The sequence below is a fragment of the Neolamprologus brichardi genome, chromosome 22, assembly GCF_056152115.1.
Source record: "Neolamprologus brichardi isolate AB-2024 chromosome 22, ASM5615211v1, whole genome shotgun sequence".
NCBI classification, from domain to species: domain Eukaryota; kingdom Metazoa; phylum Chordata; class Actinopteri; order Cichliformes; family Cichlidae; genus Neolamprologus; species Neolamprologus brichardi.
In genome coordinates this window covers 5,108,410-5,133,999 of record NC_142124.1, presented here as the reverse complement: position 1 = coordinate 5,133,999, position 25,590 = coordinate 5,108,410, and the positions used below count along the sequence as shown (strand labels likewise).

The 25,590-nt window shown below is 39.3% G+C and overlaps 3 protein-coding genes across 3 annotated transcripts in view; 2 read left to right on the top strand and 1 right to left on the bottom strand.

The window, feature by feature from the left end:
- Positions 1–21,172, top strand: part of LOC102777167 (serine/threonine-protein kinase SBK2) — a 44,145-nt gene extending 22,973 nt beyond the window's left edge. Inside the window, exons 2-6 of the mRNA XM_087834917.1 lie at positions 14,108–14,411; positions 18,376–18,520; positions 18,604–18,806; positions 18,950–19,111; positions 19,331–21,172. Coding sequence (XP_087691043.1) covers positions 14,406–14,411; positions 18,376–18,520; positions 18,604–18,806; positions 18,950–19,111; positions 19,331–19,954 — 1,140 coding nt within the window. The 5' untranslated portion in view covers positions 14,108–14,405 and the 3' untranslated portion in view covers positions 19,955–21,172. The remainder of the gene's footprint in view (positions 1–14,107; positions 14,412–18,375; positions 18,521–18,603; positions 18,807–18,949; positions 19,112–19,330) is intronic.
- LOC102781013 (N-formyl peptide receptor 1-like) overlaps positions 1–25,293 on the bottom strand; it is a 76,462-nt gene extending 51,169 nt beyond the window's left edge. Inside the window, exon 1 of the mRNA XM_087835404.1 lies at positions 25,283–25,293. The gene's annotated coding sequence lies outside the window, so the exon portion shown is untranslated. The remainder of the gene's footprint in view (positions 1–25,282) is intronic.
- Positions 222–9,621, top strand: il11b (interleukin 11b). Its single transcript, XM_087835255.1, has 5 exons — positions 222–228; positions 7,899–8,059; positions 8,523–8,618; positions 8,726–8,893; positions 9,451–9,621. The coding sequence occupies exons 1-5, from the start codon at positions 222–224 to the stop codon at positions 9,619–9,621; spliced, it is 603 nt and encodes a 200-aa protein (XP_087691381.1).
- Positions 25,294–25,590: the final 297 nt, after the last annotated feature.

Below are 25,590 nucleotides of genomic sequence, written 5' to 3'. Positions count from 1 at the left end.
TGAAGCTTTTTCAGATAAAGGGGGGGTTAAGAGGAGGGGTGGTTGGCCAGCGTGGGTGTGATGCCTAAATGGCGACGATGGCTGATGACTCAGGTGATGTGTCATACTCTATGCTATAAAAGGGAACTTTTACATTTGTCCACACAAACACAATCACTCACACGTACTGTACTCACACTGGACTCGGAGGAAGGTTTGTTTACTACGGCAGGAGCAGAAACATGAAATGTAAGTTGGTCTAAGTTACTTTTTAAAGAAAGAGGGGGAGGTGTGAGTGACTGTGAGAGTGAATGTTTGTGTGAAGAAGGGGGGCTTTGCTGCACGTGGTCTCCTACTTTTACTTTCAGCCTAAAGGAAGTGGAGAGAGGGAGGCAATGAATGGATGGATGAATGATTAAATCCCGGGCAGTCTGTGGCTGAAATTAAACTCAAAGTGATATTTGAAGTGCTTAAATGTTTAATTTGAACTCTAGAAATCAGCCACTGTTTAGTTTCAGGTTGGGCTGTGATTGGCTGGTGCTGTGTGTGTGTCAGTGTGCATGTCTTTGTGTCTTAGGGGTTTCCCGGGTTGTTCGAGCTGGTTAAAAAGTAGATCCTTAGATTAAAAACAGGTACCCACAGATAAATGTGAAAAGTAAAGTTGCTTAAGTACACAAGGACTTTAAGCTGAATGGGCTTAGGGTATTAAAAGTGTTGTAGAAAGTAGCATTTGTTTGGCTGAAATAACAACCTACTCTTTAATGCTGACACATGAATTTACAGGCAACTGCTCTGTAATGTAACTGCTCAAGGTGGAAGTAATAACTATATCACTCAGATAATGAAGTAGTCGCATAAGGTTGTACAAAATGTAACTACTCAGGTATTTAAAATAGTACTGCATGAATGTGTTTAGTTAGTTTTTGCTCAGTTATAAAACTGTGCTGTGTAGGATCAAAGTGAAGTAAAATAACTTCACATTATGGTGCTGTTTTAGTGTTTTACAGAGGCAATCATCACGTCAACACAGCGTATGAAAGTCATAAATTGTTGTTGTTGCTTAGCCGAGAGATTTGGCAACACTACACGTGGACTTCCTAGTTTCTGACAGCAACAGGAATGAATGGCTACGTAACTGGCGCACATATTTATGAATGAAAAGGAAGCTGTGGTCACTGGGCAGTGAAGGTGGGCTCTGTGGTTTTCCTTTGTAGTCAGCAGAAAAAACAAAAAAACGTTTTGACAGTTTTACTGACATGAAAACACCACTTTTTCCTTTGCTTTCACGCAGTCGTCTGGAGGTAATCAGTCACAGTGACAGGAGGAAAAATAACTTTAGTTATGCGGTCATCTCAGTGTTTTATAACATTAAAAGCTGGAGTCGTTTTAAAGAACCCAGCCTGTGTTAACTGTATTCTCTTTATCTGTGCTTTGGGAATGATATTTCCTTGATGCTCATCCAATCAGTTTGGTATTGCATGACACTCTTACTAAGTCAAAAACTACTGGATCATCAACTAACTATGAAAACATGATGACTAGTAACAAAAACAGGAGCCGTGAGGCACCCAGAGTCTGTTTATCCAAAGGTTGTGAAAGCTACTAGTCAGGTCATCAGACAGTGATGTCATCATAGCACATCACCAGCATTTACTGTAATGTAATTTGCAGACTCACTATAAGGGGCCTGAACCCTGATTCTGCTGTGGAGTGAGTCAGCTCATATACCAGCTTGCCCAAGTGGACAAAAGTGGTACTGCAACTCATCCACTCCAATTTTTTTTAAACCTCAATATAAACAACCTCAATATTTATCCATTATGGTCCAAAGCTTCTTGGGAGATTTCAAGCTTGGCTATGTTTTTTTTTTATATAATGTTGTAGTGAGTATGAGTCATTTTAAGGAATAGGTTTCCCCTTGTTATGCTACATAAATGGATTAGCTGTATGGGGCAGAGCAAACATTAATTCCAGTGAAGTCTGTATATAGCTACATACTGGAGTGATGTCACCCTGTCTCCAGTGAACCTAAGTAAACAGGATGCTCCTGGAATTGAAACTGCACACAGTCATGCTCTGCAATCTGAAAAACAAAGTAAAATAAATGTTTGGCTAATTTAATATTATTAAGAATTGGTAATTAAATCAATACCACTTATATTTAAGAATCTTTTTCTTCCCCCATTTAGTTGATTTTTATAGCATGAAAATCAGCAATATTTTGACATTTACATGCTTTTGTTCATGTCAGGTTTGGATAGATTCAACAATTTAGTGCTGCAAGAACCTCACAAGTTATGTATATGCTACACAATAAACCAATCAGCCACAATGACATGGCACATCTGTTAGGCCGGCAGAGTGGCATTTTCAGCACACTTCCTGTTGCATTTCTCTGTAACAGTAATTTGAAACTGGGCTTACGTATATTTCTATTGAACTTTTGTACTTTCCAGGATGCTAGAGCGTAATCCTACCAGCAGGACTCATGCCCTTCTTCTCTTGTTTTTTTTTCTGTTCTTTGGCTTTTCTTGAGTCAAACCATTTCTTTCTTCTAGTTTCAACTCTGCACTTGTAGCTCTGTAAAATTGTACCTATAAAAATAAGTTTAGGCAAACAGACGCTGAAGTTCAAATCCCGAATGATCCAGAGGGACTGAACTTACACCTCACTTTGTAAGTGCAACTTTCACACTCTTGTAACTCTACTCCGAGTCTCCACCTCCACTCCCTAAAAGGAAGTGTGTGGCTTGTAAATAGTAAACACTTTTGGATTGTTATAGTGTAAAGCTTTTTAGAGGAGTCAGGTTATAATTTTATAGGGTTTGTCACCTTAGGGTGCCACCTTTTAGACTACATAATCATTTGATTCACTGTTAATATAAAATTATATATTTATGTTTATCTGAAGCATCCAAAGTGTTTTTTATTTTAGTTTTGGTAGAAAAACGTATAAACATGTTCTTAGTGCTGTCACTCTGTTCCTGAAACAACCTGTTTGAAAGCCAAACGTCACACTTCAGCTATTACAAAGTTACCATTTTCTTGTTTATTTGATGGTTTTGGAGAAAGATGACAGAGCTCCTCCCGCCACTCAGGCTTTACACTTTATTCACTGGACGGTCTTCAAAGTAAAAGAAGAGCAAATAAGAAGAAATAAGGCGCTCAGTGTGTCAGAGAGAAAACACAGGAAACTCCAGTGTTTGTTTGTCTGACTCAGCAAGAAAAGAGCACACGAACGCGATCGGAAACGGTGGAAGCTTGTGATTATGTGAGAGCTCGCATGTGCGTGTGTTGATGTTTCGTGCGTGGGTAAACGAGCGCTGATGAAATGACCTGTTAAACACATTAAAGGTGGCCCATTCACTCTGCTTCTTAAGCAACTTTGTTCTGTGCCGTTATGCTGTCGCAGCTGTTTACTCTGCCAAATACATGAGTGTACGCAGCACTGCTGGAGGATGTTTTTCTTAGTGTGACAGTTGGGTTTTGCTGATGGCTTTTTCAGTAATTTTCCAATAACTAAATGAAGCATTTTGAGCTCTTCACTAACTGAAAATCACTTTAACATGAAGCCTGCTGTTGCATTCTGTGCTTGTACTTTTGTTATTAACTATTTAGTGTTTGAATCTTGATCCAAAAACTACGTTGTTCTTACAATCAAGCCACGAGGTTTTGTGCTGTCGGGAAAATTGAGGATAAGTGAAGAGCAGACAGCAATATTTTTGTCTGGTGGTCGATGTCTGACTCATATCAGTATTAAATTGTTCTCTGATGCAGTATTTTAGCTCTGTAACAAGATCCAGACATGAATGCTGATGGCGGAAAAATATTGTTTCCCAGCTCTTCTTGACCCCCTGTGCATTTAATACTAAGCACTCATAACAAGAACAAACAGATGAAGAGTGAAAGAACAAAACTCTTTATAGTGAGACTTTTAAGAAGAAAAGAAAGTTATTGACTTGTTGGATGAAGAAGGTGTGTCATGGTGGGGGTGTGGGGTTTTACATTACTCATCAATTTCAGTTACATTAATTAACAAACAGCTCTATTGTTTGTTCATTAATAGTCACATTGTGAATGTAAAAGTACATCTCACCAGATGCGTTGATTTAACAGCCATCTTTTGTTTCAGCATTATGACACTGGTGCCCTCAGTGACTCAGCTTCCATCCATCCATTAGTAAACACTTATTTGGATCATGGGAGGTCTGCGTATTATCTAAGCTTTCTTTAGCTAAAACACTGAGTACACCCTGAACATGTTCCCAGTCCAACAAAGGGCCATATGGTTGTCATCTTGGTGAATTTAATTTGGACTATCTTAACAAATAGGGAGAGGCATGATTTTGCATATACTATACTACATCTTTGGGCGATCGTGGCTCAAGAGTTGGGAGTTCGCCTTGTAATCGGAAAGTTGCCGGTTCGAGCCCCGGCTTGGACAGTCTCGGTCGTTGTGTCCTTGGGCAAGACACTTCACCCGTTGCCTACTGGTGGTGGTCAGAGGGCCCGGAGGCGCCAGTGTCCGGCAGCCTCACCTCTGTCAGTGCGCCCCAGGGTGGCTGTGGCTACAATGTAGCTGCCATCACCAGTGTGTGAATGGGTGGATGACTGGATGTGTAAAGCGCTTTGGGGTCCTTAGGGACTAATAAAAGCGCTATACAAATACAGGCCATTTACCATTTACAAGTTCATTATGAAATTTTTAGTCTTTTAGCAAATGAACACTGTTTTGTTCCACAGGCTAAACTCACAAGACAATCAAAACTCCATTAACCTACTTCGAGTTGTAGCTCAGGAGGCAGAGCAGGTCATCTATCAATCAGAAGGCTGTTAGTGGTTTGATAGCTGCTCCAGTCTGCATGCAAAATCATCCTTGGGCAAGATGCTGAAGTTGCTCTCCAATGCATTTATTGGAGGGTGAATGTTAAATAGAGAGCATTCAGAGCTAGAAAAGGGCCCCAAATTATCATATAGCATTGCTGGGTTTAGTAACTAAAAAGTGGAGGATAGAATTCACATTGTAATCACATTACTGTAACATTTATAAAGTCACAGCTCAGCACTATTTGTCAAAATTCCGGGAATACGTCTGTCTGGCTGCTGACCTTCTGCTTTCCTGCTGTTTCCTGATCAGCCAAAGTCACGAGATGGAATCTGACTTCCAAAGAATAATGTCTGACCGAAGGTCACCAACAAATAAGATCAAGGTTGAATCTTATCTTCCAGCGACAGCAGCTAGAATAAAGCTAATACCGGTATATAGAGATATAGAAATAAAACCTATAGAAGCAAAAATGGAAGAAATAAAACCTAAAATATAGGGAAGAAAACAAGTAGAAACCTTTAATAAATTTTTACCTTTACTGAACTGTGTAAAATAATTTAAATATTCAAGTCGTTTTAATTTTAAATGGATGAAACATCACAAAAATTTCACTTTGTTTTCTTAGGTAAACAATTACCCTTTTTACCTCATTGTTGACCTCAAATCTTAGCCCATAAAGCATACTGCCCCGAGTGCCTGAGTGGCAGTAAAAGTGTTTAAAGTGCTCCGACACTCATAACAAAGTGGATGTTTTCCCTCTAAAAAGCGCAGCCCGGGGCATCTGCCCGGTGATGTCACCGCCAAGAGATTAATCTGAGTCAGACCTCTGCGCCAGCTCCCTTCTCCTTTTCCAACAAGAGGCCCAGAGCAGGCTGGGGGAAAAAAAGCCCACAGCATACCTCTCATTCCTTATCCCTGATCTAACACTAACGGACAGTTCATTTCTTTGTTACTCTGCATAATGGGATTTCTGAAGTTACAAAGACCTGCAGACATGAACTAATCTTGATTTTGGGGTTACTCCTTTCAGTTACGATGAAAAGAAGTTTATGAAATAGAGACAAAACAAACTACAGAAGACTCGTTGCAATTATTCATTCTCAAACAGATAACATCTGGGTGGTTCTTCTTTCCAGGGATTAACTAAGCACAGTAGGAGGTATTCAGTCACGGAGGTCCAGTCCATCAGACTTAATTTTTTTTTATTGTTCATACGTAAACATTAAATGGGATGGCCGTAAAATATAAACACTGTGCTGCTTCTATGACATATCTAAAGTGCCCCTCAGCTTTATAGTTCAGTTTGGTGTTCTTGATTAATTGCCTGTTGTTTTACAGCCCTCAACCTTTGCTTCATTAACCTAAATGGGGCAGCAGGAGGTAGCTGTGACTCATGGAAGGTGTTTGAATAGAGTTTACATAGTTAAGCATTTAGCAGCCAAAGAGACAGATAATTTCCCCAGAAACCGGTGGAGACCAAAACCAGAGCTACAACAAGGTATTGATGGAAAATGGCAAATCTGGCATTAATGTGTCATTAGGCAACTGCCAAATTCAGCAAAACAACTTTGTATGATAGTAAAAAGGCAAACTCATAGTTTCTGTTTCCAAAGTGGTCAGTGTAGCAACTATTCTGAAGCCATGCAGCCTAAAATAAGAGACTGTGGTACTGGATACAAAGTATCATTCGCTGTGAGTTGAGTAGAATGTTTTTTAACAGTCTTATAGACAAAGCAGCTGAAGTCGTCTTGCTTTTTGTATTGGGTTTATGTCCGTATGGGCTAATCAGTGGTTCCTGCTATAACTTTGTTGAGGCTCGCCACATTTGCATTCTCTACATTTAACCTGAAAGCATAATATTGGCGCCTTGGCCGGAGCCTTTTCCACAGACACGTCCTTCTTTTAAGCCCTTGAACAATTCACACCTGGGATAAAGATAAGTGAAGGACATGGGACGGAGACTTTCACATGTATGAACGTGGCCGTGGAGTAAGATCATAGAAATACATTTCTTCAATAGCGCCTTGAGGCGACTTTTGTTGTGATTTGGCGCTATATAAATAAAATTGAATTGAATTGAATTGAATAATATCAGCAAGTATGAGCTAAAATTTCCTTTTAAGGTACTCATCCATTCATGTTTGACTGCTTCAAAAAGAATTGCTGGGAAAAGACAGCGACCACTTGAAGCCATTTGAAGCTGCAGTTTGTGCTGATGTTGTTCCCCGGTGACACTTCTGAGATGTGATTTACCTGAAACAGCATCTGAAATTTAAAAAAAAAATGAAAAGACTTTATGCAGGTCAAATAAAAACAGTGTTATGAAAAATGTCAGCTAACCTGTTAACATGCTGCTTGTGTTTCTGGGAAACACCGGCTATCACTTTGCAGAAAATTTTCTCCTTCCTTCTGTCACACACCCACATGCCTTCAGCACTAAATGCTAACAGTGACCTGCTTTAGTGTCTAAACCACCATCTCGTATCTGAGCTCCTGCTCTTATCTGATTTCTTCGAATTACTGTTTCTGTCTGGATCTGATATCTGAGGGTGTGAGGTTTGATTTTTTTTTGTTTGTTTGTTCGTTCGTTAGATCTGATCTCCAACAAACGCTTTGGTGTTAATGCTAGCATGTACCTACAGTTGCATCAGATTGATGGTGTAATAGTTCCTAACTGCCGTGACAAATGCAGCTGCCTCAGGATTAGTCTTGTGGGTCATGTGGTCCAGATTTAGGCTGGAAATGAAAACAAGTTTCCATGTAGCTCTGTGGTTTCTCTATCTGATTCAGAAGCAGCACGTCTGGGTCGCAGAGAGGGGAAGAGGTTGAGTTGTGATACTTTCTGCTGCAACATGAATGCAGCCCAGTAGCCACCTGTTATGAGACTGTGTGTGTGTGTGTGTGTGTGTGTGTGTGCAGCTGGGAGCAGCATCAGCTGAATGTTACTCAGCTCGATCCTTTGCTTTGAATAAATGCGCAGCTGATGTTTTTATGTGGCTGATTGTGTTTTGATGAGGCGAAAGACCACAGAACCTAATGAAATACACAAGATTGTAACATGTTATTTTGATCCTTTTTTCTTGTCTTTGCAGTTTTCCATGACGCCACCTCTTTTCTTCTCTACCTGGTAATACTGGCTGAGCTATTCGTCCATTCGTCGTCCCGTCCCACCCCTTGTCCGTACAGCGTGTTTGAACCAATGATTCATCAGTTGGACAAGATCATCGCCTCCTCCAAAAAACTCCACGGTTTGGTAAGGTTTAACTTTACACTTCCTGTGCCAGATCCATGTTGGCTTTTCTGTCTGAGAACCTTTTTTTTTTTTTTTCAAAACTTGTTGTTATTAGGTCAAAATAATCAGATCTTTCCTCACTGACCGAAAACTGGACTCCAACTAAGAAATAGAAAAATTTGAGGCGATACACTCGAGCACAAACTTTGTAGGAGTGTTACTGCAAAAGGCTTGTAAAATGTCTCGGTAAATGAGAGAATTGGTTGTGCGCTTTTTAATAAAGCAAGTGAAAAATTAGTAATTTAAAGAACAGTAAATCACCAAAAGTGAAAGTGCATAACTGTAAACTGAAAGCTTGAAAAATGTCTTATTTGATTCAAGTAAGCATTCGAGTTTATGTTTAACAATTAAAAATCCTATATAATAAGTATTATAAGGAAATGTGGTTATGTTTTAAACCTCCGTTTTTGCCATATTTTAACAGCCAGAAGCCGAGCTTGTGACCTTCATGGACGTAGAACACAAACTGGACGGTCTTCCTGTAATAAAACACACTGCTGCCCATCTCAGCTCGTTGAAGGTAATCATCCAGCTTCTCCTATCAGTGATTTAAACGGTCGAAATGCACTGAAATGCATCGAAGTTTAAAAGATATTCACTTAATTTGTCGCCTTAACATCTCCGCAGGTTAACGAGTCTCTCCCTCAGCTCTACGTGTACGCCGAGTCCTTTAGGCTGCACACCAAGTGGTTGAAAACTGCACAAGTAAATGTCAGTGTGCCCTTTCAGGCAGCTGAGGGCGCCAGCAACCACCTCGAGCAATTGTCCGATCTCACCAAAAAATTTCTAGAAAAGGTGAGAGCAACAGTATGGCTTGATTTTACTGAGTTTGCTTGTTTTTAGAAAGAAAAGCCACTGAAAATGACACACAAGAGATTTCTTACACTTTAATTTAATATTAACTTTAACTGAAAATGGATACTGTTGATATTAGAGCAAAAAGTAAATTAAAGAATAAGGCTACAAAATGTAAAAGATAGTGTTTGACATAAAAATGTAAAACTTTAACTGTGACTCACATTCATCTTTTGATTTTTAGTTTTTTTGTGTTGTTTTTGACCACATAATTTAATCACCATCTGGGTTAAAAAATAAAAAATAAAGGAATAAAGACTAAATTCATTGGTAACTAAATAATCTTACTCTTTTTTCCTGTCTCTCAAAGAAAGTAATGACCAAAATTAACAAAAGGAAACAAACAAATTAAGAACAGACATTTAATCATTCAACTCCACAGCTAAATGTATTCATTCACATTAAAACTCATCCAGAGAGTGAAGAGAAAACAATCAGTTTTTGTGCTTTCTCAGATTCAACCAATGACTTTTGTCTCTTTTTCTTTCCATCTTCAGATCGGTGAACAAGTTCCTGAGACGGCGTCTCCCTCCCTCCCGGTCGTCTCCACAGCCTTCGAGGCTCTCAGGTTCTCTGTAGAGATCTCAGACCGGCTACAAGTCTTCTGTCACTTTTCAAAAAGAATCTTACGGCAACTCCAGAGACGATCCCCCTGTCCAAAACATTAAACTCAAACCTCCAAGACAAAACTAGTATGTGATGTCTTCCTACACAACCACTGTCACATTTTATGATTTTCCCTTCAGCATTTGAGCTGGACTAAAAAATATTGAATATTTGATATCATATCATGTCGTGGCAGGATATGATATTTAATTTTCCATTACTCTGAAATTTTCCATATTTGATTGAGGTCCATGATACAGAACATTGAGTTAAACGTCTCAACAGTGATGGGGTAATAGATGTTGATGTCTCCCTTGAGATGAACGGTCTTGACGTCTTGTCTGTATTTTGTTTATTTGTTTAAAATTTCAGTTACTTCACTTTAGTTTATTTTTAACAAATGCCTTTAAAACTGCAACTCCCAGCTGGACTAAACTTTGTGTTTTGTGCTAATAAGTCGGTTTTAGCCTGCTAACATGCTAATCTGAGACAGTGAACATTGTAAATCTGCTAGCACCAGAATGTACTGTCGTTGTTATTGTGAGCATTCTTAAATAGCCACTGTAGTTCAAGTACAGCCTTACGAAGCTACTAGCATGTCAGAAGTGGTGAGTAGAGAGTAGAGCTACAGAAAAAGTAAAAAAAAAATGCAAGATAAAGGTTTGAGCATTTTTAAAATTAGAGAAATCTTACTGGATTATTGGGATTTTCTTTATGCTGCCTGTCATTAAGAAAAGGAAACGGAATGTACTGTACGTTAATGTAATTTGCTATTTATAAGAAAATACGTGTATGTCACAGTTTACGTGTCGCCTTTGAAAATGTATTGTATTGATGCACTGTGCTAAGGTACTGTCACCCGTGACCTTTACTCCCTCTCAGACTGTTTACACTCACAGTGCCTGCAGTTCATGTTTTTTTATTGTTATTTTCGGTACATAATTAGGTTATTATTTATAAGCTTTTATATTATGTATTTGTATGTCAGTTTAGCTGCAGATGCAGGCATCTGCAGCTAAACATTTTTCTACGTCAAAGTATTTTGTAATATTTAATAATAATATCTATTATCATTCTATAAACCATCATATTGCTATTTATATATTTGTATGTCTTGTTTTACAGTCATTAATAAAACTGCCTTAGAAACTGATGTAAGTGCTCAGTGTAATACTTTTGGTGTGTCTGTCTGTGTTTGTTTTTTAAATATAATTAAAGAGATTTTTGATTATTTACTTCAACATTTGCTCCTCACTTGTTAGAAAAACCTCAGCACTGGTGTTTTTTATAGTTTTGATCATCACAATCTCCTGTGTTGAGTTCAGTATATTTTTGAGTGCATGATGCAGGAAACTGAAATACAAACATAACGGGAGAGTTTATTACTGATTGTACAAACCAAACACAAAATCCAAAACTGTTGAGTCCATGAAGGCGTGAAGAACAAACCATCAGGGAACCCAAAGATCCAGAAAGGAACGTGAAACCGGAAACACAGAGATGACATTTTTATATTTTGGCTGCTTTGACACAGATTTTTCCCAACCTTTGAGTAAGATAAAGCATATCTCTATTTTAACTGAGACCATAAACTCATTAGGAAATCTTCACTGAGTTGTAAGTCAAAAGTAATTTGATGTCATAAGAGTCGCCCCCTGCTGGCTATTAGAAAAAATGCAGGGCACTGTAGCATTGACTTCCCTTTTTAGATCCAGAAGTTTTACGTCTGTCTTTTATATGTTTATATATATGTTTATATATATATATATATATATATATATATATATATATATAGATAGATAGATAGATAGATATATCTGCTGAAACCCAAAACGGAACATGGTTTTATACAACTTTCCCCCCTAAAGCTGAATAAATACATCTAGCTTCTTGAGTAGAAAACACAAACATGCCACACATGTCAGTGGAACGCTAAAACTTTTAAATAGCAGGGGTAAAAGTGCCCACACAAGTCCGGGTGACACATGAGGGGAATGTACCGACTGCCACTGTCCAGCTGCGACCTGTAACCCTGAACTGAAGTGACACCGTGTTGCTTGCATAATGAGGATTGCATATGAGCGTGTTGACATGTAGGCGCAGACAGATGATCTCACCCACAGACAGACTTTCACTGTAACTAATATGAGGCCTCCAGAGGAACACTGCAGTTGTCCAGTATGTGTGGACTGTGGTGGCTGGTAGCAGCTGAGAGCAGGATCAGTGAAATCACAAGGGGTCCGGGTGTTACAGGAGACTCCTTTCACTGGATATAGAGCTAGAGAGGGTTGAAGAAAGGCGTGACTATATGTGTATGATGTGTGCTAATGTGTTGACTTAGTGACCAACGGGGCAACAAGGGACCAGCAGAGGAGGGAATAACCAAAACAACAATATGCTGATTAAAAATAGTTTTTGTTGTATTGGTACCATTAAAAAATATGACACCAATGTTCAGTTTGGTTCAGTTCCTCATAGATTACTATGAGCTGATAAAATGCTCTTCATCTCGGTGCCAGAGGACACTTCACTGGTGTTTACAAGTCAATGTTCAGAGCAGCTGGTGAATATTTAAGATGACAGAGAAAAAAGAAAAAGAGGAACATAAAAGACACGCTGATCATGCTACAGATTAGAAACAGGCTGAATAAAGATTCTTCAGCTTTTTTTGAATGACACTTGTTGATTTAAAATCACAAAGCCCCACGAGCTAAGCAATATCAAATATTTGGGTCATTATAGGAATGTAGTCTCATATGTTCCCTGTTCTCTGCTTCACCACATCTGCACAAGAAGAGTAGACCACAGTTACGTGTGGGAGCTGAAAACAACCCAATACATTACTGTAAGTGCAATAAATGCTTCCCAGTGAGTGCTGAACCTAAAATGACTGCATGAGGAAAAGAATCCAACCGTCGACTACATTTTCCTTTGAGAGCAACAGATTTTTGTGGGGGTTTGTACTTTCTCCTTCCATGCTCTTCCAAGCTAGTGTTCCTTTTTGAAAGTATGCATGTCTACCATTGTTAGGTGGCGCTGAGGTGTGGTGTAGAAAGCATTGAAAAACACACCACTCAAGCTTTGGTATTCAAAATAAATAACAGATCTCAGATATTTGCATTCCAATCACAGCAGTAATAAATTTTATCAGACTAAGTGCCACATTAAGTGAGATTTTTTCTTTGACTTGATCACCTATCCACTTTCTTAACCATTTATCCAGCTATCCAGGACTATACCCTGGATCCAGACTAATTCCATTGTCCTTTGCTGCAGCTGTCTATTGTCAAACCACCAGTGTTGGGGAGTAACGGAATACATGTACCGCCGTTACGTATTTAAAATACAAAATATGAGTAACTGTATTCCGTTACAGTTACCGTTTAAAAAGGTGGTATTTAGAATACAGTTACTTTGTTGAAATAAATGGATTACACGGCGGTACTTCCCTGTTTCATATTGTGGCGGGTCAGGACTGTTTGGGTTTTGTTTGACAGCTACGTTCTGTTGTTCCAGGAGGCAGCGTTACGGTTGCCATGGTTACAGGGTGACGCTCTCTCTGTGCGTTTCCTGGGTGAGAGAGCGACTTTTTGTTGTTGGTGGTGTGCTAAGCTAATAGGCAGAATGCTACAGGCATAGCTTTAAAGAATGTAGCCTGATGGGCAGTGTAGTCCGTGCTGCAGGGAGAATGGACTGTCATACACGTTATGTGTCTGTGAGCGAGGGAGGGAGAAAAAGGAAAAGTACGAGCTGTCATCGAGCAAAAGAAGAGTGCCTGACGAGCCCAGTTGTAAGTAAGCTATTAAGACTCGACTGTACACCGTGTTCGTGTTTTCCTCCAAAAACAATAAGTTCCGTTGGAGCAGCCTTTCAACGCCTCTCTCTGTCTCTCCAAGCAAAGTTGAAGTAAAGTAAAGTAAAGTAAAGCTAGTTTTCGGCTACGAGCCCTACACAGAACCCACCGTATTAGCCAGAGGTCCCTTTACTACGGTTCGGAGCCGCGGACCTTCAGTAACAGTAATAAATCACATTCACGTAGTTGTAAACAGCATGATAATATATTAAGTAATCCAAAGTATTCAGAATACGTTACTCTCATTGAGTAACGTAACGGAATATGTTAAGGAATACATTACAGAATACATTTTGGGGCATGTATTCTGTATTCTGTAATGGAATACATTTTAAAAGTAACCTTCCCAACACTGCAAACCACCAACATTTATTCTTTAGCAGAGAACAAAAGCCATTTAAGATGTGTCATACCTTTTACAAATTTCTGTTTTTTTTACTTTATTTTTATGACAATGTGCCCTAAAGATTATTTTATAGAGAGTCATGTTTTTAGCAGTCGTCAGTGCCACTTATGGATTGTTAGCTGCTTTTAAGTCAATTTTGAAATTACAGTCACAATTGTAAAATGTGTGAAATGTTCAACAGAGATAACTGGTCCAAAACGCAGGTCAACTGAACTGAAAATCCAAATAATGACAGGTTGGAGGTAACATACGGTCTTCTACACACACAAACATGCATGACACCCTTCAGGATCCGCCTTTCACTGCAATAAGAGAGGACACGAGGAGGCGGGGAGGTGAGGACAGATCACTTTGGGATAAAGGTTGTAGCAGCAGCAGCCACGAAAGCCTCTCGCAATCCAGTCGAAGGGTTTTCCTGACTGAGTGCAGACTACAACCAAACTCTGCCTGCTGCGACAACTCTGCACTTTGGTGCGGTGGGTGGAAAGAAGACTCGGCGTGGAGGCTCTACCAGCTGGTGCACCTGCTAAATGAAGAGGAGAACGTAGCTTTGGATCACCAACTTTGAACTGAACAACTGCAGCAACATGACGGTAAGTCAGAGCCAGAGAAGTACCCTGTGTAACAAGGACAGTTATTCTCAAAGGAGATATTTACCTCTGGAAAAACTGGAAAACTTAATTAAAAAAATACACTGGCTCATCCAATCATTTAAAAATAATTTATATAGAGTAACTGGATACAATGCACACTGCACTCACAGTGTATGTGCATTAATATGTCGAGCCCATCAAACTCGGCCCAATTACAGTTGAGAATTTTAAAGAAAATATATTTAATTACTAAGAATTTGGAACCATTAGAAATTCATTAGGACCATGTAAACGATAAAAAGTGATGGTATGGTAATGGACACATCATGTATTTTATGGCCCATTTCAGCATCAGCTGTTTACAGTGATCGTTTTACACATGTTTTCTATTATTTGTAAATGTTGATCTACATGTGAATCATAAACCCAAATAGCTTAATTACTAAATTAGTGCAAAATATGATTTTGGGCAGAGGTATGAGTACAACGACCACACCCATCATTCGCAGCAATGCCTTTTATGGCAAACATGGTCAAAAACTGTCCGGTTCTTAACAGTTGAATCGTCTGGTGGTCAGTAAAAATATAACGTGCATTTAGACAAACAGTAGTTTGTAATTGAAGTAAATATTTTGTATTACCACACAAAGGCTACAAATCTTGGTACCCCAAGTAGCTTAAAGGCTTAGTTTCTTCAAGATTGAAGCAGTAATCTACGAGTTTGGGAACAGACATAGAGATATACATATACTACACTCATTAAAGTATGATTATTTCACTCTATGCATCCTTTGTATGTTATTAATCTTCATGGTGTAAGATCAGTCTCTGGTTTTGCTAAGGTGAAGAAACACACAGACACATTAAAAGGCACAGAAAGGACATCTTATCGTTATAGGTGCTTTGTGGTCCCCAGAGATCCACTTTCATATAGAGGACATCACCAGGTCATTTATCTCTGAGACACATCAGTTACTACTGCTCCAGCTTTGTGTTTGTCTCATGTTACGTGGGCCCTCAGCCCGGCATCCCACTGAGGGCTGCTGGAGTTGTTCTGGTCAGGCTGAAACTGATCCTGACTTCATCTCACATCTTTCTGACCTCCGAGGGCGTCAGCCATGCTGCTCTTTAAACATCGTCTTAACGGCCTCTTTGCATTTAGTCTCACTAATGGAAAACTTTGGATTTTTCCCTGTTATCTGAGCAGGAATCATGATCCCTGCTCTTCAGTTAAACCATGTACCTTCATATTTGGAGATTAAAGAAGCATATTAAAATGTATACTGTGTGTTTTAACACTTATTATTAGAGCCACAATAACGAAGATGTTATATTTTTAAAAAGTCACAAACAATTTACTCCCTCATTTACTGATCCTGTTGCCAAAGTGCTTCCTCACAGGGTGTCTTGTCTGATTATTGGGGTTTTCTCTGTGTTTTTGTCTTTACCTTACAATATAAAGCACCTTGAGGTGACTGTTGTTGTAATTTGGAACTATATAAATCAAATTTAATTGAATTGTTTATCTGACAAATTACATATAAACTGCTGCAAAGGATCAAATGGTCCTGCCATTTATCTCTGATAGTTTAGTAATCTGGGCATTACACAGACGCTCAGAGGGTTAGAGTTCAGTTTCCACCCAAACCACCCAGTGGAGAGAGCATAAAATGACACCCACTGATGTTGCAACAGTTTTATTATTATTATTATTATTATTATTGATAGCTATCAAAAAGCATGGGATAAATATTTGTTGCATTTATTTTATACGGAGCCCCGCAGGGGACATGGGAGAAAAAAAATTAAGACGAACTTTTGCGAGATCTCGCAAAACAAACTCGGGATCTCGCAAAACTTTTGCGCAAAACTTTTGCGAGATCTCGCAAAAGTTGAATTCCAACAATGGCGGCAGCTACTTAGTTGTAATATTACTCTTTCTGGGTCACAAAATACACTTTTAAGATATTTTGAGGCATGAATGTAGTTGTGTAAATGTCAGATATCTGCTCGGTTTACAAGACATCACATATTTGCAAAAGTGCTCCGACGTTTTCGGAGATTTATGAAACTTTTGCAAGATCTCGCAAAAGTCCGTCCTAATTTTTTTTCCTCCCATGTCCCCTGCGGGACTCCATAGTTTTAGGAAGGCACTTGGAATTTTGCCAAAGTTATAATCATAATTTCTTTAAAATGGAAACTTAATGCAAACTTAATTTGGTGCAAATGATTAAAAAATAAGGTACATTTCTTCCCAGCTAACTTCTAATGTAATGTAACTCTTTCTTGGGGCCCTTTTATGAAATTAAAGACAAATAAGGGTGAAATTACCAGATTTTATGGGCAGAAGAATTTAGGTAGCTGATGAGCAAGTCTGTCCAAAATGATCCGAGTCATTCTCTGAGTGTGAACAAAGCCTCAGTGAAGGGTTCACGGCCTCTGTGAGCAGCACATTGACAGCTCTGAGCTGTTCACTGATGAGCTGTAATGAGCCGCTCCCTGTCTGGATGCGTATGGTGACAGTTAATCCAAACTAACCCAGGCCCGAGGGTGCCAGCTGTAGTGGAAACATCACCAGACAAAACAAAACACTGCTGTGTGTGTGACTGTGAGTGGGGATTTAACGAGGCTATTAACAGACATGTTTATGCCCGGGAACGAGTATTGCAAGCATCACCATGACGACGATCATCCCTGCAATGGTGGTGTTACATTCCAAAGAGCTGCGAGGGATTCAGTTCAGAGGAGAAATATTTTAGGAAGTCAGTAGTATGATATTAATAAATAGAGTCTTGTCACCATCATCTGCTTACATGAAATATAAGAAACCTGCTTATTCAGCCTGCGTTTACACAGGGACATTACTTACCCAGAAATCTTATTATGCAGATTTCTCACATTCCCACCCATTAAGCTTTGTATCAACAAAGCCAAAGACATACAAGTAGGAGACATGACACTCATGAATAGAGATCTATGAGAGGAAATAATCCCTGCTCCCTAAGGACCCACAACCTGTTAAACAGGAACCATATTAGCCAATCGTGTTGTTACACTGACACCTGTACACAGTGGAGGTTCATAGTCAGAGTATAGGACGAGTATAAACACAAAAAGATATTTTTAGCTTTCTTTAGTCAACAAACTTGAAGCTTTTTTTTTTCATTGGATTTGACCAGTCAGTCTCACCCCCCTATTCAATTAGATGTGGGTTTTAAATTAACCACCAACACTCAATTGCAAGACTAATATAAAATGTTATCACTACACGGGTTTCTAAGCAACCACATAATCAGGTACTCCTGAAACCTACTGAGTATTTACCCAACTTACTTTGTTGCGGTAAAGATCTTTTAATAGATTTAAGAGATTACCTGTTGATTTCTCACTAGTATTGACTGATACAAATTAATAAAGGTCATGTTGTTTTTGGCTTGTCACATAGGTTTTAGACAATTTTTAGACACCTTTATACAGATTTTTGAGTGACTGATTATGGTGAGTGAGATCTAAGAAAGCTGCTTGGGATAGCCAAAGGTCTTACTGAATTTATGCCCCCCCCCCCCCCCCCCAAAAAAAAAAACAAACAAAACAAACAAACAAAAGAAAAACAAAAAACAAACAAAAAACAAAAACAAAAAAACAATAAAAAACAAAAAACAAAAACAAAACAAAAACAACAAAAAAAACAACAACAACAAAAAAAGCAAAAAAACAAAAAAAAACAAAAAAAAACAAAAAAAAACAAAAAACAAAACAAAACAAAAAAACCCCAAAAAACAATAAAAAACAAAAGAAAAACAAACAAAACAAAAAACAAAAAAACACAAAAAAAACAATAAAAAACAAAAGAAAAACAAACAAACAAAAAAAAGAAAACAAAAGAAAAACAAACAAAAAAAAAACAAAGAAACCACTGGAAGAGCATTGGTGTGATTACAGTACTCTGTGTTTATTTGTCCAGGCTGCCGCAAAACTTTTGGATGAGATGTGTCATCTGACAGCTCAGTCTCTGAACTCAATGGACACATCGGAGCACTTCAAGGTCCTGAAGCTGCTGGGTGAAGGCTCATATGGAAAGGTTATGTTGGCTGTCCACAGAAAGAGAGGTGAGGAGCTAAACAAACACATTATGGCTTCCAGATCCCCTAAAAACACACCTACATCAGTACAGTATCTTTGGATCTTTCAGGTACTCCGATGGCTCTGAAGTTCTTCCCTCGTGACTCTACTTCTCTCTTCTCTTTCCTGAGGGAGTATAACCTCTCCCTGTCATTCTGTACACACCCATCCCTGACCAGAGCTCTGGGAATAGCCTATTCCACACCATCACACTACATCTTTGCTCAGCAAGCCAGCCTCTTCGGTGATCTGTACGAAGTCATCATACCTGAGGTATAAAGATTTTAACAAAGGAGTTATGATTCCTGAACAATTTAACTCACACTGTATTTATGTTTTGGAAGATAATTTGATTTGTTAGACTTTGAAATAATTATTTTATATTTCTATCTTCTTCTTCTCCATTTGTTCTGTAGCTTGGTATGGAGGAGGACTGCTGTCAGCGGGTGGTGGCTCAACTGTGTGGTGCACTCTCCCACCTGCACTCTCTTGGTTTTGTCCACAGAGATCTCAAACCAGAAAACGTCTTCCTTTGTGACTCTGCCTGCCGCTGGGTCAAACTAGGAGACTTTGGCATGGTCAGTATGAAGGACTAAGCTAACATAAATATCAATAGCATCTAGCTGGCAGGTCTATTAACAAGCTGTTCGCTAAGATATGATGCAGAAGAAAACCAAGTAAAAGCAGCCGCCTATGGCTCAGATGTGTTCTGCACAAGACTTATGGCATATTTCATCGAATTTATCCATATTTGCATCCACTATCAGTCTGAATGTGGCAAATCAATATTTACCCAGGTAAAGTCCAGGGGAACCAGGATCCCAGAAGTCTGGTACAGTTCTCCTTACTGCACCCCCGAGGCTGAGATTGCTCGAGGAAACAACGACAGCAGCAATATAACTGATGGAAATGATGGCATCAAGGATGGTGAAGAGAAGAAGAAAAAGAGAGTTTGGGTTTCCGTGGAGCCAAGTACAGACAGCTGGGCGCTGGGCATCCTGACATACGCCATGCTTACCGGCAGCCACCCCTGGGCTGAAACGGCCAGCGACTGCCACTCATACCTGAAATATCAAGAGTGGTTTGAAAGAAGTAAAAGCCCCAACGATGAACTGGACATGTGGGCTGAGCCACAAACAGAGAGCCCGCAGGATCTGGATGAGGCTGGACTGGAAAAGAAGAACCACATTCCCAAAGCTCCCCAGTTTGCATGTTTTACCCATTTGGCCTGTTCCTTTTTCCAGTCACTCCTCAACCCACGGCCACAGCTTCGTAGGCAACCTGACGAGGCTTTGAGTTACCTGGGAGGAGACTGGATGATGGAGAAAGAGAGGGTGAGGCTGGAGAAGGCGCGTAAGAAGAGTAGAGGGAAAGGAGGGATCAGAAACACGAAAGAGATGGAGGGGAGAGGAGAGCGTTAAGTTAACAAAGTCTACCAAAACTAAGCTGAAAGAGACGAATGTCTTTCTATGCTTTCTATGCAAAAGCCTCCTGGAGATCTCTTCCTGTTAAAAGGAGTTCTTCCTCCCTACTCTCGCCAAGTGCCGACTGATAGGGGATCATTGAAGTCTTCACCGTAATCACAAAGCACCTTGAGACAACTTTTGTTGTGAATTCCCACATTAAAAAATGAACTGAATAGAAATTAAATTTGAAAGTTGAGCACATACGATTTATATTATTCACAAGTTAATTTCGTAACTGTAGATTACTGCTTTTTAAATGCTTTCTGTTTTTCTGTTGCATAGATTAACACAAAAAAAAATACTACACTATGGCGAATACTGATGTAAGCTTCTATTACATTTAACTGTGAGCCATCAGGTTGTGTAAGGGAAAGGAAGCAGGTGGTCAATGTGTAAGAAGAAGAAAAAAAAATCACCTCCCACATGTTTAACCTCTAAACATTAAGAAAACAACTTTGGAAAAATTCCCCTTGTTAAAACAAAACTCCATGGTTTATGGGGAATTTGCTTTCTGGGAAACTGTCGGTTAGTGAGGGAGTCTAACAGCTGCTTGATTCACGTCAAATAAATGAAAAATATTTACTTTAACCAACATTTTAAATGACCGGTGTAGAAGCAGCTGTAGGTATCAAGATTATTTGCATTAACTAGTCTGTTTAGTGTGTAATGATCACATGCGATAACTTCTGCAGGGCACTGCATCTATATTTGACTGAGAGTATAATACGTCATAGCAGGCTATGAACTGTAAATAGACCGCAGCAGAGCCAAGTCATAAACACCTCTGAGGTCCACTTTAGACCACAGAGGGGGTTTTGACTGTTTGGTTTTTGGCTTTAAAAACAGTTTTCTGAAAGTAATAATATATATTAACACTTTAATAGCACTTTTATACCCTAAAATGCTTACAAAGTTTAGCTAATGTAACTCATTATTATTGTTATTAGCTATCACTAAGCTCTTGGCAGCTCATGTGTAGCATTTTATGCGCAACCAAAAGACTAATTTTGTTTCATTTTGTATTGTAAAACATTATAAAATATAAAAATTATTATACATAATAATGATAACAGTGCAATACCTTACTGAGACTGTGTAAATACTTACTGTAGCTGTATAATGATATATTGTTTATAAAGTATACTTTTAATGTAATAAAATTATTTTTATATATGACCATTTTATTCTAATGTAAGTTGTTTTACAATGATATGCATTTTTGAGGATTTTAAACATGCTGACCTAACATGTCTGATTGGATCATATCTCAGTAATGTAAGTAAGATTATACACCACACATGCACGCACTCACAGACACACATGGTCAGGATCCGCTGGAAAGCTTCCCAATGTGTTTGCAAAAATAGGGCCCTGGTTGTAAATGTGTCGTTACAACCTTTCAGCGCTGAGTATGTGCCGCGGCCCACCGTTCTGACCCCTCAGCACCACATTGCAGCCGGATCGCACGCGGTCATACTTTCTCCTGCAATTGCAATCAGCTGGACTTTAACACAGAGGTCAGTTTCACCACAGACACAGTGAATTTCACCAAACATGGACTGACAACTGAGACAAATAATGACCGAAACACACACAACTCTTACTCAAACACACACATAGGACACAAAGGAGACCCAGTGAAAATAAAACATGACATAAATATATAGCTGGTCATCTGTGAGTACCAAAGGTCTGAACCTCAAGAACTGGCAGTTGGTTTTAAGTCCTTCGGGTGTTTTCAGTCCATGAAAGGTGTGAATAGATGCTCCTATTTTATCTGAAGAGCAGTGGGATCCATCAGAGTCTGACTCCATTTCTGAGGAAATTGTTGCTCATCACACTGACAGATTATTTACAAACACAAGAAAACACTTTTAACCATCAAATGAGCGATCAAACAACAAATATCCCTCGGAGAGTAAGGCGTGTATTAGGAAATCATAAAAGTCAAAAAGGTAGTAAAGGGGGCAACTTTAGGGAAAGGGAAAAATCCTCTCATGTCTGCTAATGTTCATGTTAATGCGGAACAATGTGCAGCTGGTCTAAATCTGTAGTTTGCTAAATATAACCTGGACCTGCCAAACATCTGTTTGAACAACGTTTCATTTGAGACTAAAATAGAACTTTTGGCATTGAATGCAAATTGTTTGGAGATGAGAAAACATTGCATTCCTGCATAATGGTGTCTTTGTTTGGGTCTGTTTAGCTACACTGGGGTCAGGACGACTCACCGTCGTTGATGGAGCGATGCATTCTTGAATAATACTTCAAAGGAAATGTTAGGATATCTTTCTGTGAACCGAACAATGAGAGACAGCAAGAAATTTAGCTTAAGCACACAGCTTCTGCTACCGAAGAATGGATGGTGATATTTTTGAATGAGCAGGTTTAAGTGTTGACCTTAATCCACCAAAAATGCAGCTTATGTGAGGAAACCCACCAACACCGCAGAGCTGAAGCTCCTGAGCAGTGATGTGAGCTAAAATTCCTCATTTATTGGAATAATGAAGGTTCTGCTGCACAGGCACTGAAAGCATCATACCTGTATATTTGTTTTCCAGCTAAGTATAATATCACTGTCACGGTTCTGGGTCATTCTGACCCAGCTTCTTCAGTTCTTTATATTTTGGTATGTTTCTATAGTGTTGATTATTATTCTAGATTAAGTGCAGCGTCTTCTGCCTCCTCGTAAGTTGTTTCTGGTTTCCTGTTTTACTTTGGAGGTTCGTGTCTGGTGTCAGTGTGTTCGGTTTACTATTCCCCTGTCTCGTCAGCTGTGATTTCTCCCAGGTCTGTTCCCCTCCTGTGCCTCATCCCTTGATTACTGCTGTTACGGCCCTAGCAGGGCCTCCTCCTGAAGGTGCCTGTGTGGGAGTGTCCTTCAATTGCTTCTGCCTGAGGTGCCACCTTTCCCTTTTACACAGCTGACTCTCGTCAGTAATTAAAAGTATTTAAGCCCAGGGCAAGGTGAGCTCTTGGCCAGAGTGCCATTAGTGTGGTTTTCAGCTAGTGAGGTGCGTGTCTGTGTTTGTATCTAGTGAGCTGCTCTCTTTTTGACTTATTTTGTACTTTATTGACCAACGCTTGAGTTTTGTTTGTTCCTTTAAATGGTGATAGCGGCTTTTCCATTTCTTTCAGTTAGTTTTAATAGAAACTTTAATAAAACTCTTTAATTTAACCCTTATGCCTTCTTGTCTCCTTTTTCTGACCCGGACACTTTTTGTTACTTCCCCCTCACCGCCTAGACCCCTCAGGGGAACGTAACACTGCAGTGTGTATATTAGCCCTGTGTTACCTTTGTTCTCTGTCGCATCGTTAATGTCTACTCACCTTCATTCTGTACTCTGTTTTCCGTCCGTGTGTAGCTGCCTGTTAGTTTGTATTTTCCCAGTTTAGTTGGTCCGCTGTTTACCGGCAACCTGCTAATAAAGCGGTTACTTTGAGTTCGCCTCACTGAAACCTGCATTTTGGGTCCTTCTCTCCTTGCCTGCCGGTACGCGAACATGACAATCACTGCGGTTTTGGTACATCTTTGGAACATTTGGCTAATGTTTTGGTTTATATTGATAATTAAATTCACCTGCATGATGCTGTTTCAGCTACAGGAGGAGATGATAAGTAACACAAAAATACAAAACCATTACCAAAACTGTTTTATCTCCAAAGTTGCACATAATACAAATAAACTGGATACATTATTTTGGTTTCACCATCTGCACACTTTGAGAGTCCAACTTAAAATCACAATTTCTCCACTAACAGATACGTTTCTATCATTTTCATAGTTGAAACTGAATGCTACAGGCTTATTTTTTATATATTTTTATTTATTTATTATTGATTTTATCTACTGTTCTGATTTTATCTGTTTTGATTTTATATACTGTTTTGTTTGTTTGTTTGTTTGTTAATTCGTTTGTTTGCTTGTTTTAATCAATTTTAAATCATGCTTTTTATTTGTTTTTGTTTCTAATGTCTATGTAAAGCACTTTGAATCACCTTGTTGTTGAATTGTGCTACACAAATAAACTTGCCCTGCCTTATTTATGCTCACTGAAACTTCTAGTGTCAATTTCTCCGGCTCAGAAGGTGACAAAGCCAGCTACTGTATCTTCGACACATCTGTGGAAAAGCGAAAGTCAGCAGCTTTCAGAGTGTGAGAGGAGAGGGAGAGCGGGAGGCGTGGCTGACCGCAGAATGCCGAACTGCTGCCAGGCGTAATAAAAACCTGCAGTCGTAAATGACAAGCAGAGGTGAAATCAAAAACAAGACAAGGTTCTTTTTGTACCTTTCACTCTCTTTGCGGATATAAGATGCACTCGCATGAAAGTAAGTTTGCTTTTGGCCCACAGCTTTGCTATGGAAGCCCAGAGTTTCCATGGAAAAGCTTGAGGAAGCAGCTGTGCTATTAAGTGGAAAAATACAGTTTTAACCAGACATAGGTTTACTAAACTTTCTGGTTATCTGTCATCTTTATGATGTTGTCTTTAACAACACAAAATTCAATAAAGAAGAATTTTTGTGCGGCTTTTTTAAATTTTACTTGGCGTCTTGTGCACCACACTGTGATGAGCTCATCGCTGTCATCTGTGGCTGGAAGCCAGAGACCCCACTGGTGATTGGTTAGAATGCAGTTTTAGAGGAAACAGATGACATTGATGTTTTATCTGAAGTGTTTCCAAACTGCACTCTTTAACCACCTACACCACCAACCACAACTCTGCCCTGTTAGGACTGGAAACAACTTCAAGGCTAATTGGTTCTCATCTATAGTTAAAAGAGCAGCTGCTTCCACAATGGAGTTTATTGTAGAAACAATATATTGTTCTTCAAGTGCCCTCAGTAGCAAATATACATGTATCATCTCTACACAGTGTTGGGAAGGTTACTTTTAAAATGTATTCCATTACAGAATACAGAATACATGCCCCAAAATGTATTCTGTAACGTATTCCGTTACGTTACTCAATGAGAGTAACGTGTTCTGAATACTTTGGATTACTTAATATATTATCATGCTGTTTACAACTACATGAATGTACTATTGCTGTGATTTATTACTGTTACTGAAGGTCCGCGGCTCCGAACCGTAGTAAAGGGACCTCTGGCTAATACGGTGGGTTCTGTGTCGGCTCGTAGCCGAAAACTAGCTTTACTTTGTTGTCTGGGTCAACTTTGCTAGCAGAGACAGAGAGAGGCGTTGAAAGGCTGCTCCAACGGAACTTATTGTTTCGGAGGAAAACACGAACACGGTGTACAGTCGAGTCTTAATAGCTTACTTACAACTGGGCTCGTCAGGCTCTCTTCTTGGCTGCAGTGGTTATTATTATATTTACATGCTTCCAGCTCCCGTTTTTGCTCGATGACAGCTCCTACTTTTCCTTTTTCTCCCTCCCTCGCTCACAGACACATAACGTGTATGGCAGTCCATTCTCCCTGCAGCACGGACTACACTGCCTATGATGCTACATTCTTTAGAGCTATACCTGTAGCATTCTGCCTATTAGCTTAGCACAACAACAACAACAGGCGCTCTCTCACCCAGGAAACACGCAGAGAGAGAGCGCGTCACCCTGTAACCATGGCAACCG

What these genes read in the sequence shown, in the direction of transcription:
- il11b (XM_087835255.1), top strand. An exon ending in CCAAAAAACTCCACGGTTTG is followed by an intron (nt 8,060 to 8,522) that starts GTAAGGTTTAAC and finishes ATATTTTAACAG; the next exon opens with CCAGAAGCCGAGCTTGTGAC. An exon ending in CCAAAAAATTTCTAGAAAAG is followed by an intron (nt 8,894 to 9,450) that starts GTGAGAGCAACA and finishes TTCCATCTTCAG; the next exon opens with ATCGGTGAACAAGTTCCTGA.